The sequence below is a fragment of the Polyodon spathula genome, chromosome 12, assembly GCF_017654505.1.
Source record: "Polyodon spathula isolate WHYD16114869_AA chromosome 12, ASM1765450v1, whole genome shotgun sequence".
Lineage (NCBI taxonomy): Eukaryota > Metazoa > Chordata > Actinopteri > Acipenseriformes > Polyodontidae > Polyodon > Polyodon spathula.
The window spans coordinates 27454639-27474668 of record NC_054545.1 but is presented as its reverse complement, the minus strand read 5'-3'; the positions used below and the strand labels follow the sequence as shown (position 1 = coordinate 27474668).

General features: G+C 37.0%; 1 protein-coding gene across 2 annotated transcripts in view; it reads left to right on the top strand.

Annotated features, from left to right (window-relative positions):
* Positions 1-12293, top strand: part of LOC121324756 (platelet-derived growth factor receptor beta-like) — a 32860-nt gene extending 20567 nt beyond the window's left edge. For both annotated transcript variants that reach the window (XM_041266913.1, XM_041266914.1), the window contains 15 exons: positions 562-685; positions 1801-2012; positions 2440-2534; positions 2776-2908; positions 3783-3887; positions 4164-4274; positions 4906-5059; positions 5460-5626; positions 6284-6402; positions 6731-6853; positions 7309-7420; positions 9115-9214; positions 10066-10171; positions 10967-11178; positions 12158-12293. In XM_041266913.1, the coding sequence (XP_041122847.1) occupies positions 562-685; positions 1801-2012; positions 2440-2534; positions 2776-2908; positions 3783-3887; positions 4164-4274; positions 4906-5059; positions 5460-5626; positions 6284-6402; positions 6731-6853; positions 7309-7420; positions 9115-9214; positions 10066-10171; positions 10967-11178; positions 12158-12293 (2009 nt within the window). The remainder of the gene's footprint in view (positions 1-561; positions 686-1800; positions 2013-2439; positions 2535-2775; positions 2909-3782; positions 3888-4163; positions 4275-4905; positions 5060-5459; positions 5627-6283; positions 6403-6730; positions 6854-7308; positions 7421-9114; positions 9215-10065; positions 10172-10966; positions 11179-12157) is intronic.
* Positions 12294-20030: the final 7737 nt, after the last annotated feature.

Genomic DNA, 20030 nt, shown 5'->3' with positions numbered 1-20030 from the left:
ACTAAACACAAAACACATACACAAGTCAATTAGTGCATGAATCAGTGCTAGAGGTGCAAATACAAGTGCAGTGCTGATCCTGGTTTGTGCTTGCCTCTGGTGACAGCTTCAGAACATGTTAGCTGTCTAGTGATAACAAGCAAAGAAACAGATAGAAAAAAACAAACAATCACAATAATTCATAAACGCACAGGACCTTTCGGGTCACTTATAAATAACCAAAAAACGAAGGAACAGATAACATTGCTTCGACCCCTATTTATATCGTCACTCATAACCCCTTGGTAAATGATTGCAGCTGCTCATCCAATCCGTGGCTGCCACATAATTTCCCCTCCGGGTCAGTGAGTTAGTGTACCGAAGCTCCATCTCTTTCCTACATGACCAACTTCCTTTTAACCCTTGGAACGAAGCAATACAGGCTGAGAATCGACATCTTGTTTTCAAAGGAGTCCTGATAAAAACAGAAGCAGATATTCAATATCTGCACTACTACAAACCACACCACAAATACAAGTTCCTGTTGTGAATCTCCAGTTGTGCTTCCCCTTTCTCTTGTAGTGCCTCCCAGGATTGTGGAGCTTTCAGACCACCACCATTCTGATAAGGGCCAGGCTGTGGTCTGTGTGGCTGAGGGGACTCCCTCCCCTGAAATAGAGTGGTTCAGCTGCAGCCAGATGAAAAAGTGAGTATCTGATGGGCCCTTTTAACACAGCTGCTTTACTGGACTTTCTTTGTAAACCTTCACTTTCTCCACCAGAGGGTAGTGGATCACCATTTTTAGGTGTTTTTAGAACTGACTACATCTTATGCTTGATAGTTTTCTCAGAGGAAAAAGGCAGTCTTTATTTAAGTTTTAGATGTGGGTGCATTTAATTCTAGGCAATTGTCTATGTGCATTCATTCTGAGCTTTACTGTATACAGAATAATTGCAGTATTAATTCACTAGGTGGTGCTAATGTGTATTGAAACATTTAGATATTTTTACACACCCCTTGTACATTGGATAGTACTACATATTTAACATATTTAACATATGTAGTTTCGGTCCACCATGCAGACACTTTATAGCAGGGCTACTCAACCCTGGTCCTGGACACAGCTAAGCTTGACAAGTATCCCCGGCGTGGTTTGTCGATTGCATATGGCCCATAAAAAGCTCAAGGGTGTTGAGAAAACCTTTGAATGAATTCATTGATATCCGGTTTAAAAAAAAAAAAAAAAAAAAACTGTTAAAGACCTCATGATGGACATGGTTAGTGAAGGTTTTAGAAGGCATATGATATGCTAGAAGGCATATGATATTATTTGTCAGCACAATTTCCTACACGTTAAAACTGCTTTAGATATGGTAGTTATCTGAAGACTCTGAATGTGTTGCCTAACATGTGCGGTAATAAATCAGAAGGGGTCTATTTCAATAGTCTAAACCAGGGGTCTCCAATCTTGGTCCTGGAGGGCTGCTGTCCCTCCTGGTTTTTGTTCTAACTATACACTAAATTGATTAATTTAAGGTACGGTTGGAACAAAAACCAGGAGAGACCGGCACTCCAGGACGAGGGTTAAGTAGCCTTGCTGTATACTGTTTCATTAACTTTCACTTCATAAAAATTGCATCTCCCTGCCCCCTAAAGACAAGATGAGACAGACTTGAATATAAGGCTTATTGTAGGGGCTCACTGGGGAGCTGGTTCCATATCCAAAACTACACATTTGTATGTCCACAGTGCTTCTAAGTTTCTGTCCAGTAAATACAAAAGATCTACATTCTAACTTTCTGTTTTACTAAATGTCCACAGATGCAGCAACATAACTGTTCCCTGGAACCCTCTAGCCACAGACCCTGATATTATCAGCATTCAGACCAACGTGAGCTTCAATGAGAGTCGGAAAGTTTACCTGGCACGGAGCGTTATCATCTTCCACAATGTGCCGACGATGCTTTCCATCCGCTGCAAGGCCACAAACGAGCTTGGGAGAAAAATACAAGATGTCAAATTGGTTTCACACTGTAAGTAATGCTTTTGTTGGAACAAGTAGCACACAAAAGCGTTCATTAAATACATTTCCAAACTGTTTCCTGTTGGCTCCAACTGTTGTTTTTTGGGGTTATTTTGTGTGTGTGTGTGTGTGTGTGTGTGTGTCAGACTGCTTATAAGTTAGAATACTCAGCAATTTTCCTAGTTGCTTTAAATAATAATACTATAACAAAAGCACTTAGTAGATTTCAGTGGCAGAGAGCCAATGTTTCTGCTTAACTGCTCTTTAAGTGATTTGTGATACTCAACTGATAATGATAGAATATGACTGCTAAGAGCTATGAGAGTTTATTCAACCTCTTCATATGGATTATTCTTGTAATGGAATTGTTCCTCCAGTGTTTTGCTACACCTGTTCACAATAATTCTTATGTAATTATTTATTTCTCTCTCTTGCAGCGAAAAACTCCCAGGTGGCAATAACAGCCACCTTTTTAGCCTTGCTGGTTATTGCTATAATTGCAGTTGTTGTGCTCATCATACTGTGGAGAAAGGTAAGATACAACGTTCCTTAACGTTTTAACCTCCTTTTGTCCTAAGGGAAACAACACACACTGTGTATATATATATATATATGATAATACCATGGGCTCACTCCTTGGTCAGAGAATGTGTTAATCGTGTTGACTGAATATAGCAGAGTTATATCTTGTTTGATTGTTGTTCCGGTTGGGTTCTTGAGTGCTCACTTTACCATCTTGGCCACTAATAATTCCAGTGTTTGTCTGTATTCAGAAACCTCGCTATGAGATCCGCTGGAAGGTGATCGAGTCAGTCAGCTCCGACGGTCATGAGTACATTTATGTGGACCCCATGCACCTGCCCTATGACTCCAGCTGGGAATTCCCCAGAGACTGCTTGGTGTTGGGTAAGAGGGGAATACAGTCATTACTGAGGCAATAGCTTACAAAACCTCCAGTTCCACAATTGAGGGAGGTAGTTCACTTTAGACATTGTGAGAATCCTTGCAGAATTACGTTGAGTAGAATAATATTTAACTGCATAAGGAGCCCTGACTTTTTGTGCAGTTTATTTACATCAAATATTGCATTAGCCAGTTCACTTGCACAAGCCACAAAGTCAGTTACAGCAACCTATTGTGTAGCACAGTGTGTTTAACAAGGTTACCATCTCATATTTTTGTGCCATCTGTGAAATACATTCAGATTGTATTATAACTTATTGTTATTGTTGCATAAACTAATTACCAGCAATAGGGCTTTACTAACTCCAGCCTCACAATGCATTGTCCTTCATTGGGACATGGGGTCAGACATCAGTCTCCAAAAGTCACACATTTCTATGATTGGTTGTTTGCATTAAAAATGCTTTTTAGTGGTGATTAGTGATCAGTGTTTCCTAGTGTAACCACAACCTTAGAGGTGTCATCCTTCATATGTAAAGTGCATCACAAACATCAAGATTTCCAAGGAAAGTGGCTGAATTAGCCTTATCAAAAATTAGTCACTTGCATGAAGTCGAAGCCTGAATCTCAAATACTACCCAACCTGGAATTCCGCTGGCTGCTTTAAAAAGTTTTTTAGATCACATTATTGTTATTTGAACTTTATAGACTACATTCCTTGAAATTAATTTATTATAAAGTCCAGGTATGTCTTGTTAGCAGTCCAATATATTATGATAATGATCTTGTGATCAGTGGTTTTGCTGTATAAAGCATCACCTACATGTGTCTATTTCTTTCTTGCCATTGTATTTATTCTGAGTTCTTTTTGCTTCAGGTCGGACTTTGGGTTCAGGAGCCTTTGGACGGGTTGTGGAAGCATCCGCCCATGGCCTCAGTCATTCCCAGTCAACCACTAAAGTGGCTGTGAAAATGCTCAAATGTAGGTTTCCTATGATGCTCATGTAAGATTTATGTACTAGACACCAACTGCCAAAGTAATTAGCCCTTCTGTCACATCAGTATCTGCAATATTGTGCAGTAGTCACCCGCTTTCATAGAAATAAACAAATATTCAAATATTGCAACATCCAAGCATCCCTACAAGAAGATATATAAAAACAGTATGTGAGCAACAAGTACAGAAATGTAATTTGAACCAGCTCTTTCCATTGATATACTACTCCATATCCATTTCTTCCTCCTTTGTGACTCACAGCCACAGCTAAGAGGAGCGAGACTCAGGCTCTGATGTCGGAGTTGAAGATCATGAGTCATTTGGGACCTCATCTTAACATCGTTAACCTGCTGGGAGCCTGCACCAAACGAGGTACAAACCGGGGTTCAAAGCACTTTTGTTTTTTCTCTGGACAAGCATCAATAGGCAGAATGGCTTCCTATTGTTCTTATCTTTTCTAATGCTCCTATCGTCTTATTTCGTAATTACAATTATAAGCAGATATTTGCTGCTTCTTTACTATCTCCAGTTGCGTGTTTCGCAGTTCCCTGGCCCACAACTGCATAGGAGGGCATCTTTACACAAATACAAGATACACCCTGTGCGTAACATACTAACCAATAAAAGTATATGCCAGATAGAACCATACTGAATCTCTTTTAATGAAAGTAGATTAATACCAAAGGTCAATACATGAGGACTGAGATACCTCATTACTGGGGGACTCCCTTATAAAAATTTGGCATAAACATGGCAAAGTGTAATAAAGCATAGTGGTAAAACATAAGTAAGCAATAAAAAGCCCAAAGAGATATGCTAAAGCTTATTTAAAAACCTGGCAAATCATAGTAATACATGGTAAATGCATAGTATAACCATGGGAAAAGCATGGAGAAACTGCAAAAGTACTATGCATATTTACTGTTGTGAACTTACCAAGGGCTCATACACCTTTTTTTATTAGCATTCTGTAAATTGTTTAACCTTTATTTTCACCTTTTAGGCCCTATCTTTCTTATAACGGAGTATTGTCGCCATGGAGACCTGGTAGACTACCTCCACAGAAACAAGCACACCTTTCTGCAGTACTACGCTGATAAAACTAGGAGAGACAGTGATATGTGTGGAAACAACACCTCTGAAGGCCTGGGGAAAAGGTACCCTTGAGAAATTGTTTTGTCATCCATCACGCATCACCACAACACAACACAACACACACAATGACATCCCATACCAAATGCTGGTCCCAGTTAACACATTGGAAGATGAAATAGACTGCCACTTGCACCATGTTTTCAAATATAAAATGGTATTAATTGTTAAAAGAGTCTTTGAATGCTGTTTCTGGGGACTGGTTTAAGATACAGAACATTTTATATCTGGACGAGGGATACTAAAGGAGTTAATTAAGTTATAATCACATTCAATTGGTAACGATTGAAGAAGGTGAAGCCAATAATAAGAAGTATTTTGAAATACAGAAATGTATCAGAGCTTTTGCTTTAGAAACAAGCTGTATTTTAGAAACAAGCAATGTTTGTTTGTTTTTGTTTCCAGTTACGTGACCCTGTTCAGTGAGAGTGACGGTGGATACATGGACATGAGCAAGGATGACACCACTGAATACGTTCCCATGCTGGAACTGTCAGACAATATCAAGTATGCAGATATTGAGCCTTCCATGTATGAAACACCATACCAACAGGACAGCTACCAAGGGCAAGGTAATGGACTGGAAAGGGGAAGGATTTCAATTTAACATTGAGGGCTTCTCAACCTTTGCTAACACAGGCTCAAATAATCGTATACTAATATAACAATTAACTACCGTTCCAGAAAAGTTAGAAAAATACCACTGAGATATTGCTGTAATACCAGTGCAAAGCACACGGTTACCACCAATTACAGCACAACATATTTGAATCAAATATTCCACAGTGGCTCTGATAGTTTAGCACGGTACTGCAGATATGGTAAAATGGCACAGCAATGGATTACCAGTATGTGTTGGTTCATCCTTGTGAAACCACAGGTATGTCAAAATAGGAAAATGTGACCACATGGGGATTGTTCCTCTAATCTGACTAGACAAAAGAGTTGGAGAGGAGAGATATACAGCACCACTGTACCTCAGAGGTAGAAAATCATTTATATAATCTGTATAATAATTGGTATAATTTATGATTACTGAGTTCAGGTTGGAATTGGGGTCTTTTGCATGCTAGAGGGCATTCTGGCTGGAATTATACAGATTATAACTGAAATACAGGTGTTTGCTGACTTTGCTAGAATTACCCAGAACACTTGGCAATAACTAGACATGACTGTACTGTGTGCATATCAGTTTGGTTTGAGTGTGTGAATGCTTGTTCCCGCTTTAGCTCCAGAGAGAGTTAACAATGCCCTGGTGGTTAACGAGTCTCCAATTCTGAGCTACACAGACCTGGTAGGATTCAGTTACCAGGTTGCTAAAGGAATGGAGTTTCTGGCATCCAGAAATGTAAGTGCAATCATCGGAAGGTACATCATTATGTATTGCTCTACTGTCTGTTATACTGTCTGTTCACAGTCCAGAAACTTAGTTACAAAACCACTGCAAAAACACAACATAAGTAATTGACTTAAAGCTGTCAGAATAAGTAATTGTGTTTCTTTTTGTTGCTGATCCAATAAAGTCTAAAATTAAAAACCTAATTATTAATATTTACAAATACTGGACAAAGTGTTCCATCTGCTGTGAACTCCAGTTCAGAACCTCCTAGCACACCACAAGAACAATCTCTTAGAGCTCAACAATATGATTTTTTATTTATTTTTTCAAACTGCAGTGTGTACATCGCGACTTAGCAGCAAGAAACGTCTTGATTTGTGAAGGAAAGCTGGTGAAGATCTGTGACTTTGGGCTCGCACGAGACATCATGCATGACTCCAACTACATCTCCAAAGGCAGTGTGAGTTACAACTTCAGAAAAACTGGGCTCTTAGTGGGGGTGGGTGGCAGACAAATGGTGTTTCATAAGATCTTTAAGAAATGTTACAGGTTGTTTGGTTTATGACACAAATTTATAACCTGTTTTCAACACAAAAGGACACAGAATATTTCAACCTTCTTAACTGTATTTTGTATTCATATTTTAAGGGAAGAAAAAGCTGTCCCAAAATCATCAAATAAATTGTGATGGAACCTCAATTAATTTATTTTTCTGATGCCCGCCATCTGGCACTAAATAAAGAACCTCTAAAGGTCTAAAGTGAGCGCAATGCCAATACAATCCATATTTAAAAAGGGATAGCAGAAAAACTGCAGCTGCTAAGCTCATTTGCATGTATGATTATGATGACTTTTTTTCATCAATAGCAATTAGTTTAAGAGCAGGTCACTTATCTCAATATCACATCACAACAGACATTCCTACCCCTGAAATGGATGGCACCAGAGAGTATTTTCCACAACCTGTACACGACACTGAGTGACTCCTGGTCTTTTGGCATTCTTCTGTGGGAGATCTTCACTATGGGTAGGTACCTAGTCTTAATCAAGAACTACAATGACATGGTGTGACCAGGATGGTTTTGCAGGGGTGACGTCAGACCAGAAACACGCTCCACAACAAGGACTGGCGGGTGAAAACTGAGCCGTGGCGCTCGTTATATTTATTAAATGAAATAAACAGTTTAAACAACCAACACACACAAAAAAAAGGTGTGTTAGCCAAACAAACAAACAAATAATAAACAGCAACAAAGCAAGTATGGTGCTGGTTTTTAGCCAGCACGTATAGCAATTGTTTACTCTTTCTCAGACTTCCGTCTCTCCTCTGACACTCTCAACCTTGTGCGCAAACAGCTGCAGGCTTTTATATTCTTGGCTGAGGGGTTAACTAGCTATTAATAAATTACCTTATTACCCCTCGGCCATAGTCTGCACAAGATTAATAAGGATGCGTCACTGTCAGCTAGTTATATAATCAGTTGATGATCAGTCACGCATCCTCACAAGGTTTTTAAAATCAACACAAAACGATAACAAATATTGGCGGCGGCTTCACATCTGCACCGCAAATAATAATAAACAGCGCATACATGGCTACCCCTATGGACCCAGTCACGCTCTTTATTCCTGCACACAATGAATACTAGATAGATGTTCTTTTAGCCAATAAGCCCCAGAACACTGAAACACTATTATGACTATTAAGAAGTCTGTATTATTTTTATTTTTCAAATGGTGTTTTATACCATATACAGCAATATATAACATGGAGAATAACATAAGCATATAACATGAAGAATATCTTGATCGGGTCTCTTTGTGTCAAAAATTTTTGTCCTGTTTTAGTCCTGAGACCGACAAATTTATTCCACTACATATCGCTCATTGTAGAAATCAGAATTATGTTTCTATTTAGACAGTTTTACAAGCACATATAGCCAGGCATCATTGAAATGTAACATACAAATATGTAAATAAGGTGATTGCCTTCACAACATATGAGGAATTAAATACGACCAATGATGTTTTGCAGAATTTCTTAGTTTTCTTTGACCTTTTGACATGAGTCTCCTGTCTTTAATGACCACCTAAAATGCCAAATGCAATTTAAACTCTGCACCATTCAGGTAATCCTTCTTTTCTTCCAGGGGAATATCTCAAGTACACCACATGTGCTTGACAATCTCTTCATGTTTTCTCAGCTGTGGTTTGCCAGCCCAAGTTTCTTTATTCCAGTTTATTTCGGTTTCCTGCACTTTTCTTTCCCCTTTCTTGTAAAAATAGTTTCACTCATGGTGCTAAAATGGCCCTTAACAATTGGAAGGACGATTAAAAGTTGTTGTATTGTCTAATCCAAATGTCCTTTTTCTGGTTTTCTTTGAATGAAAATTACTTTATGTTGTTCATTAGACAGTATACTTGTATTAAGTTTTGTATAGTTTACCTCAGAATTCATGATTAACTGTTTGAAGTTATGGATAGATTATTTGAAGAGCACCTGTCTTCAATGTAATATATCACATATGAAATTGTCTTCAGTTCTAAAAACTGTATATAGATAATGTGTATATATGTGTATAATATTTATTTGACTTTGAAACCATTTGAATTAATTTATTATTAAAATATTATGAATTGGTCTTTGCAGTTAAGCCTATCTGTTACAATAGTAAGATATGAATATCTTGATAACCACGATTGGATCACATTGCCATGCAGGTGGAACTCCCTACCCAGATCTCCCCATGAATGAACTGTTCTACAACGCTCTCAAGACAGGGTACAGGATGTCGAAGCCTACCCATGCCTCTGACGAAATGTGAGTCTTTCACTCTACCTCACTTTCGTCTTTCCCTTTTTTCATTTCCTTTATTCTGTCTGTTTCTTCGCCATCTACCTCAAATCTTTCTGAAAGAGGTTACAAGAGCATTCTTAATATCAGCCACGCAAACATAACAAGAGGAACCATGCAGCTAATTATTTAAACAGCTGATATCCACTAATAACCTCAGAGAAATCCGCCAGTGGATTTTTGGAGTGGAAGGAACTTGGAGACAGATCAATAGAATGGAGCGATAGAGTTATTCTACCAGTGGAAAAAATGGCACCTGGAGGCTCCCATCACTGGTTGTCCTGGAGATGCCTAAACAGACTTTGAGTGCAGGTTGTGAGTTGTAAATCCCTAATGAAAACTTATGGATTGTGTGAGATGGAGGAATGTGTTTGCAGATCCTTAAAGATAATGAAACACCTTTGCTGCCCATTGGCTACCCAGTGTGCCGCAACAGATTGGGCTTCCCCTACACCTAGGACAGTATCATGTACAGAATTGTGGGAAATATCCATCTAGTTGGTCCAATAGACTCGACAAAGAAGACTGTACAGTTTCATTAGTAAAAAAAAGTGTGGTTTTTTTAGGAGGGGTGTTTTTCCTTCTTTGTCCTCCTCATGGTGTATATTGATATTACTTCTAGCTTCTGGCAACAGGGGTCATGCAGTTTACAAGGGATTAACAGCTTTTATCCCTCAAGATTGTTAGTTACAAAAGAAAAATCCTTTCCTAGTAAAATCATATTCAACTCAGTGTGTCTGTAATTTGACATGCGTATACAGTACCACACTTGCTAGCTAATCTTCTTGTTTTTTTGGTTTTTTTTGGTTTGTTTTTAGTTATGCGATTATGCAGAAATGCTGGAATGAAAAGTATGAGAAAAGGCCAGAGTTTAGTGATCTGGTTCATGCAGTTGGAAACTTGCTTGCTGACAGCTACACAAAGGTAAGTTGGATTTTCTTGACTTTCTTTTTGTACAGTGAGTATTAGATGTTCTACTTGTTATAGTTATTATAGCAATATATTAGATTGCAACTGTGTTGTTTATTATTTGATTAAACAACACCGTATAGATTATCTTTGGTTGTCTTTCGCATGAGTTAGAAGAAGAATGTGACTCTTGCTAAAGATTTGATAGAGCTACTGGCTTATCTGTCATGTGTATCGAATGACATTTACCACCACCTGTCCACAGAATCCTTTAGCGCTTATTTTTACAAGTTCCCATTGCCCTTCAGTATTTTCCCACTATACAAGAAAAGCATTGAGTGTGGGTGTGACCAAGGAACGAATGAGGTTGCTGATTTGCAGAGACTATGTCCCTTGTCCCTGGCAACTAGTAAATTAAATCAGTGAGGCTGACAACACATACAAATAAAAAAACAAAGTGCTGTATGAACAGTGAAAATAAAGATTCCATGTGGAATTACAACATGGATGCAGACAGTGCAGGACCAGTGAGGCAAATAACCTTTAGATGTGTAACGCTACTGAGAGGGAATAACATGCCTATTCATATTACACATGTATAATTCCAGCTCAGGGTTGTGGTTGATGACATATGCACCATGTCATATAAGAGTTCCAGGATAGATGAGTGCATGCAAAAGAAGAGCTGTGTAACTCATGTCTGAATCTAATAAAAATGCCTATTGATTACTGATTATTGGTTGACTTCTGCTGTAATGGTCCTGTAGAAAAACTGAGCTGTTCATCCAAAATGTTTTTTGTGTCATGCAGAGATATAACCAGGTGAATGAGGAATTCTTTAAAAGTGACCACCCTGCAGTTGTACGTACAAAGCCAAAGATGCCAAGGAACATAGCTGAAGAGGTGAGGCAGGATACTGACAATGAACCAAGCCCTGATAATGAATACATCATCCCCATACCAGACCCCAAACCAGAGGAAGAGGATGAGGTTAACGATATGAAGACCGAGAAAAAAACAAGGTAATGCACACCATTTTCTTAGCCTAAAGCAGAGACTCCTAGCCCAGTCAAGTGAATCTGTCCCTCCAACCTTTTATACAATCCATGCAGCTTTTATGGTTCACTACTTAATAATCCTTTCCAATTAAAAGTTTAGTTGTTTGATTTGTCGTGACTCTCCTGTACCACATGTATCTCATTGAGGTATGCCACTCCAAAATAAAATGGAGTTGTCATAAGTAAGGGGAGAATAGGCAATCATGGGAAAGAAGCCAAAATCTGTTCCAAAATAGTTTGGTTCAAGGGTTTTTCCACCACTGAATCTCGCTTCTCCAAAATGTTAAATTAAAAACACAGTGTGACGGGGTCTTCCTCGGGTCACGCGTGTGGGTCGCCGCTGTTCAAGCATACAGAGAGACAGGGGTGGTGTTGAAACGCCGGCACAGGCGCGCAGGATTTATTAACAAAAACAGAAAACGAAAGTAAAATAAAGGTGGTCATGTGACTTTACCAGCGATGGTAACGCATAGAGAACAAATACAGCAAACTGTACAAAAAGTGCAAAATAAAACACAATACCCCAAACTATAACTCAAAAGGTGCCGTGATAACGGCAGGCCTTGCAGCAGCCCCGAGCAATCTCCCGCGGATGTTTTTAAACTGACTGACACTCGGTCGAGACCCGCCCACCTGCTGATTGAGGACCAGCACAGCCAATCAGTTGCTGCCCTTCCCTCAAACAAGCATAGCAGGCAGCAAGTCTCAATCGAGCGCCCGTCTGTAAACAATAATTCAATCAAACTAATCAAATCCCAAAACGACACAAAATAAACCCATTCCCACATATAAACCACACCAACACTAATTTATCACTGTGCAGGGCAATCGCTCTGCCACACACAGACAGAAATGTTTTTTTTTTTTTTTTTTCTGTTATTACACTGTACCACTTAGGCTTCATCGGTTGTAACAAAAGGCTTCCTTTGTTTTCTTTCCCAAGCTTTCAAGCAACTGAAGAACTGGATTCAGGTACTGATTCCATAGAGATGCCACATGCAGAGCCAGAGGAATCAGGAACAGGTTCAGGCCCAGAACTAGACAAATCTGAGTTAGAAGTGGAGGACAGCTTCCTGTGACCTGGCTATGATTCTTCAGAGACACTTGAGTAAACCTGACAAAAGAAAAGTCAACATGTTTATGACGGGTTCACAGCCAGTGTCATTTAAAGTGGGAGTACGGAGCCAGTATGGACTTGAGGTTCTAGTTGACAACCTGGTTTCCAAACTCTTACCTCATGTTTTTATTCTTTAGCAAACAGAGACACCACAAGAAGGGACACATCTGCTGTACTTCATTTAGTAGCCTCATCAAATATATCCTAGCATACACAGTAATTACCATATAAACACAACAATCTTCTTGGTGGCAATGTTTTGTGGAGAAACAGCCTACTGGTTCTGTAGAATGTGGTTGTGCTTCTGATGTTTTTTTATTCACTGCCTTATTAATCACTAAACACAACAAAAATACTGTACCTTAGAATCTCCGCTCATCCGGTTCAGAGTAGTTGATCTCAGACCTATATCAAGTGATTCTGACTCAACAGCATGACAAGGTGTCCCATTCCATGGCCTGTCCACTCTGTGGAAAGATCAGGTTTGGAAGGATCAGATTTAACTTAATTAATATCCACTGCCCATCAGTAAACAGACCCCAGTGATAATCAAGGCTTTACAATCACTTCTCTGACCTTGTTATCCTTAACAATTATAACTGGTGCCCTTTGCACCAGGTAAGCAGTGAACACCAGACCAAAAGGAAGTAAGAGCAGACAGTTGGAAAGTTAGATGTATTTACAATTGCATGTCCCCCACAAATAAACAACTTCAGAAATAGAGTATACAATGCACATACACTGCATGTAAGGACGAATGTGTCTGTACATTCATTCAAAAGTATTTTGTATTATGTTAAGTTTTGAACATTGTCCAAATTAGTGATGCTGGCTTGTCATTGAAATATGTGTTAAAAAGGATTCCCACTAACTAAAGTAAGACTGATGCTCATAGTACTCAACATCACTGACCCGGCTAGCTGAGAGTTTTGTTTCTAGGGTTTTTTTTTTTTTTTTTTCTCAAAGCGTTTCAAATACAAATTGCACTTTAAATCACACCAAAGTATTATTCTTAATAACAAATATGAATCTTGTGCAATAAATTCAATACATTCCTTTTCATTGTATAGATAGATGGTACGATTATGGTTCAACAGTATGTTGTATAAAATAGATGATTATGGTACCTGAAATATATTAAGGTAAAGTGGAGGGTACTAAATGAACAATTGATTCATATATATATATAGTATATATATATATATATATATATATATGATATATATTATATATATATATATATATATATATCCCAGGGTTCAATTCAGCAGTCGAGTCGTCCCCTATAGTAAATAGAGTCTAGTATTTAAGAGCCCATAAGCCATTTAGAAGTTAAGAATATAGGATATAGACTTCATCCCCCACACTGGGAAACAAAATGGTTTGTGAGTTGTGATGTATAGTTATGGCCACAAGTTTTGCATCATCCTATAGAAATAACCAATTTAGCTTCATAAAGTAAATCCTGCTGAATAATGTTACTTTAACATGTTGAATTACACATCGTTTTGTAGTTTTCCATATCTTCAAATTGTAGGTGATGGCCATAGCTGTAGTAGAAAAAACAATATTGCAGTTATGAATTATTTGAGTTGCTATTTTTTTATTTATTTTTTTAAACCTAGCCTATTGTTATATTCTATAGGCTGTTCATCAAAAATTGAGCCGCACATGTGGTCTGATGTGCATAGTCCTTTTAACTGTCCCTCTTGCATAAGAAAAGGGGTTTCCATTACTTACAGTGTTTCCTAATGTTGTTATGTGTTGTAGGATTTCTTGAAAGGGAAATGTTTGCATTGTACAGTGTTATATCACTGCCAAATGTTCTTGTATTGCCAAGATTCACTCATCTTGTTCATTTAGTATATACGAGTATATCCTGGAGCAGTGCCAGCACACTAGAGTGAGATTTTGTTAAGCTGTATTACATTTTTTTAAAATACACTACTTCATATTATATAAGAAGGGAATGTGTTTATTATGAAATCCAATCCGTAAATGAACCAGAAAATTCTGGACTATATACATTTTTCAACTTCATAATACCATTCATATTATCAAACATGTAACGTATAGTATATCTGAAATATATCTATAAAACAAAACAAAACAAAAAAAAAAAACACATTACATTTTGTAGCAATGTTGCACTTTTCTTCTTCTTTTCCAACACTGTGGAAAGTAAGCAAATTATTATTTTTTATTTAGATTATGAATATTGTTTTGCTTGTTTGTTTGATTTTTATAATATGTGCTACCATATGTATTAGTCATATGTTTAAAAGACTGTGGCTCAGTAAAAACATTAAAGCACTGTCCTTAGCATTTTCATAATGTGGTATCAGTAAACTGTTTTTTAGATAGGATACTGTTAAGAGCAAACTAAAAGGCCAACATTCTTTAAACATTCTGTGCACATCAGACAACTCTAAAGGTATATCTCCAAATACCTACATACAGCATATTTATTTCTTGAAACTCCTTTCATATTACCACGTATCCTCCAATCAATAAAATTAAGTTTTACAAGAACCGAACTATTAATTCATATAATTCAAGGTACCTTCTTTGTTTTACCTTTAACATCAGAATTTCTCCATCCAAAAAATAGGAGTTAACTCACTGGAGTAAACATATGATAAATATGGACCTTTATATTTTAGAAATAGCAGGTGCAGATTTAGTACTAGGCTGTTCAGGGTTAACACAGTATACATGTGAAGGGAAGTTTCTCTCAGAATCTCTAGTGACTGAAAGGAAGGTAGCCAATGACTCTGTTGTACAGTATTCAGAACTGATCACTACGGCTCAGTGTATCTCTGTGCTTAAAAGCTGAACTGATTGTTCCAAAAGGGCAGAGGCATCCATCTGTGACTCACATGGGTGTGTTGCCACAAGGATGAAAAATATACTGCCAGTCAGGAAACTTAGATTATATCTGCATTGCTAGACAAACAATACATGCATACAAGTGTTAGCTTTTTCTATTCTGTTAAACGTTACAAGCAGTTACTGTTTATCTTTCCATGCATACTTCTGTAGTATTTCTATCCAAGTTGTTTTTACAGTATTATAAATTACTGATGGTATTTTGCAGTGCCGGTGAATTGTTTGCAAGCTGTCGATTCGTTCAAATACTCTGGGATTATCCACGCTTCCACCATCTAGATATAAATCTAATCCTGACAGTCAATCACAACTTTAGGCTAGATTTGATATTAGATTGCAAATTTGTTATTAAGTTCCACAGTGGGAGGATTGGAATATCACTGGGTCACACTTTATTTTAACATTTTAACACGTTTATTAACAGTTAACAACTAGCTTACTAATGGGTTGTTCATGTTGATTTATTTGCTAATATATATGAACCTATTTATAAACTAATAAACATTTCAATGATATGATCGATTTGGAGTTGATAATTATCAGTATCTGATGCTTGCTGAAAAGTTTTAGATGCCTTTTTATTAGTTCATAAACAGGTTACTGCATATTAACTATCAGAAACTTACATTTGCTCATTAAAATAAAGCCTGGTAGAAAAAACTGTACAACAGATGCTATTCAGTGTGGATATTCCCTTTAGTACGAATCGACAGCCTGCAGACACAGCACAAATAATCTACAATACAATGATTGTACACTCCGTGGTACCAAAGATTTGCAAACATGCATTTTAAAATGTAAAACATAACATTTTTATAAGCTCTGTATAACATAAAGTACATTACAAATAAAGTTTTTTTTTTTTTTTTTTTTTTTTTTTTTTCCAAACCTGGTTCGCTACTATTATTAGAGCCTATTGTTATTATTAAAGGTTTTTTTTTTTGTTTTTTTTTTCTTTTCTTCCCAAAACTTTAAACTGCTGCTGCTTCGAGGCTGTGTGCGATCAGGTTTTGACTTGGCAATTAACAAGCTGGATACATTGGCTGTCTGATGCTGAAAAAGTGTTCCTGCTGCGTCCTTGTAATTGGTGCCGTGATGCATTTTCGATAAAACCTTTTGAAATCTTCTTCTTGGGAACCAGTGAAGCGATTGATCTAAAACTTGGCATATATCATCAGCATCCAAACCCCCATCAAGTGTGTGAATCAAAAGTTGTTGTGATGAATTTTAATGTTAAAATGGCTGCCACAAATCTTATCGAATCGTGCCCCTAACAACAAACTGCTACTATTTTAAAACCATTTCACCAACAAACTCCAAACATGGTAGTTATTGTCCCAGTAACTATGGAATACAAATATGTCAAAATGGTTATGTTTTATAAAACAAGGTGGCCTCCAGGTGTACGTTTAATTCTGAAATTTCAAACTGCCTCAGTTGACAAACAATTTACTTGACTAACTCGAAACTTCACAAGCTTCATCCTTGACACTGTAGCAATACAACTGACTTAAGAAACTTGTGTTAAAACAAGATGGCTGCCTGAAAAAAAAACTTTCAAAATCTTCTTCTGTGGAACAGTTGAAGTTGCTGATTTTAAACTTGGCACATTGAGAACTAAACACGCTTAGACGGGTACTGATACTGGGGCTTGGGAACTGTAAAACTGCCTGGCAGTTCTAGTTATTATTATTATTATTATTATTATTATTATTATTATTATTATTATTATTATTATTATTATTATTATTTAATCTTTTATATGGAAGACAAGGCAGAATAAGCAAAGAAAAATGTTTTTACAAGGGAAAAGTCATCTGTAGCATACTATTTTGTGACTTAAAGCATGGCTGTATTCAGATCCGCCACAGGTATGAAATTTAACAGGAAGGTGATGTAATGTATCCATATAATGAGTGCCAAAAGAGAACCAAATCATTCTCAGTACAATACAAGAGAGACCAGTAATAATGTTAATAAAGCAAATAGGAGGTAAGAGTGTGGATATTACATGTGCACTCAAACTACATGTTACTTTTATATGTGCAAATCGAATGCACTTTGTGTATTTAAATGTTTTGTTCCCTCTTTCACTATATCGCACAGGGGCCACTGCTCTACATGAAACCGACACTGCTTACATTTCTATAGACTAGTCAGATCTGTTGTGATGCTTGGCATTGGAAAGATAAAATGCTTAAAAGTTAGTTTTTAAGTATTGTGGATTTTTCAGTTATAATTTTGAGCTCTCCCTGCTTATTTAGGTTTCTTCTCCCTTCTGGGTACATGCTTTCAGAATGGAGCGAGGCAGTCCAGTCACTTATTATTTTACTGTCAGAGCAGGAGTTGTGGAAGTCAAATAACCCATTCAGATGTATGGAGCAGTGTAAGGGTCAAAATGAAATAGTTAATTTGTTAATTAATTTGTCAATTACTTGTCTTAAGTTAATTCATTTGTCATAGGTTCATTTGTAAATTTATAAATCAATTTGTAAATGAATCTGTCAATTCTTACATTAAATTGTAAATGAGCTGTTTGCCAATTGAACTTTCAATTTCATTTGGCAATTAGACTTTCAGTTTCATTTGGCAAGTGAACATTTTCAATTCTGAACTGTCAATCACAGGAGGGGGCACCTACAATCAATAGTGCTGCCAAAGGTTCTTTAATGCCTTAGTGATGTCGTTGTATTCCAACAGTGTGTATGTACAAACCGGAGGCTCTGTACATACACACTGAAATGTACAGCTGAAGGTCATTAGGGTGTGTGGCATCAACTGAATTAAAATAAGGTAAGTAGTAGGCCTATATTAATGTGAAAACCAATCACACGCACATATGTTATAACTACAGTAATTCAATATGTTAATGTTAATGTAATAAATTCAGCAGGTTTCATATGACTTTATGAAGCAAAATCTGTTCATTTTATAGGGTGACGTTTTGCCATACAATAAATGGATGTACAGTATTAATGTTAGTATATGAGTCAATATATCAACCCAAGGAGAAAATACCAGCATAGTAATATATAAAAGAGCAACAGTATTAAGATCTGCCACTGTTTAGACCAGGGGTCTTCAATCTTGGTCCTGGAGTGCCGATCCCTCCTGGCTTTTGTTCCAACAGTACTCTAAATTACTTAATTGGATCAATTAAGTGCTTATTAGAAGCTTAATTGGTCCAATTAATTAATTTAGTGTATAATTAGAACAAAAACCAGGAAGGACAGCAGCCCTCCAGGACCAGGAGTGGAGACCCCTTATGAAATAGACCGCTAATGATTTATGATTAAAGCAGTTTTAACGTGTAGGCAATTGTGTTGACAAATAATATCATATGCCTTCTAGCATATCATATGCCTTGTAAGATCTTCACTAACCATGTCCATCATGAGGTTTTTAACAGTTTATTTTTAAAACAGAACATCAATGAATTCATTCAAAGGTTTTCTCAACATGCTTGAGCTTTTTATGAGTCATATGCAATCGACAAACCACGCCGGGTATACTTGTTAAGCTTAGCTGTGTCAATTTATTTGACTTGCTCCAACTGTTCTGTACGCTGTGAAGTTAGAAAGTGTATGCCATATATTACAGAACAACAGTCTGCCTCAGCTATTCTAATAGAATATTTAGCAAGGAAGAGACAGGAACCCTATGATATTACATTACACTGACAACTGAAACTTGCTACTCTGAAACAAGAAGGACCTGGCTATTTTAAGGTAAGTCTCAATTTCATTTTTGTCAGTTTTTCATTACAAATAATAGCAGTTGTTTTGGTGCTGGACTAATTTACTTTCCATTGAGGGATCTAGCATCAAATATGTTTTTCATATTCCAAGGTCCTGAGTGAATATTTTTGTTTTACAGGATCTCATTTTGGAATCTATGTTGCATTCATTCAGACACACTAAAGATCAAATCACACCCTTTCAAAGTATGAAGCAGGAACACAAACTATACATTTTAGATATATGTATTGTTCCCATAATTAACACTTGATATGAAGATCAGAAACTTGGCATAATCAGGATTTTAAATCAGGATCTTTAGTAAAGATTTACTAAAGTCTTTAAAAAAAGTTTTTCAAACTTCAGCAATTACCAAACGTTGACTAAGAAACTACAGGTAGCATCAACAATAGTTCAGTTTTAGACAAACAACTTCAGTTGCTCATTTTTAACTATATTTCAATTTCAATTAAAAATGACAGTTTTGGCAGCATGTCAGGTTAGCCGAAGGTCAGGCAGGAGTCACACATTTTACCATTTTACTTTATATACAGGTGGCAACCCTAACCCTAACCCTAACCCTAACCAGTTTCAGTGTGGGTTCCAGGGTTTGCTTTACTAACAAAGTAGCAACAGCCATTGTCATTAATTACAGACTGCCAAATGGTCTAGCAGGAATCCACCAGCATTTTGACAAGTTTTGTTTAATGGTTTAAAAAAGGTTAATTAAACTAAAGTATAAATTATAAATTCAACCTTATGATATTGAATTGTGTGCTCAGTATCCAGACATGTAGAAATATTTGTTTCTAATCCGTTGTGTTTCCATGGATGTCAAGGTTTTACTCGTGAAACTTAGGTTTTTCATAATTTCCAGAGTCTCACGGCCATGCAATGGATTCTCATGCTTGTGCATAAGTGTTTTTTATCGTTTGCGAGGCTGCGAAACCCTTTATACATCATACAGTGGTAAATCCAATGCAACTGTCCAAGTGTATTATTTCATTTTGGAGGGGGTCACCATGAAGAGGTGTACATTACAATACAATCTTATAAAAGAGAAATGGACATCA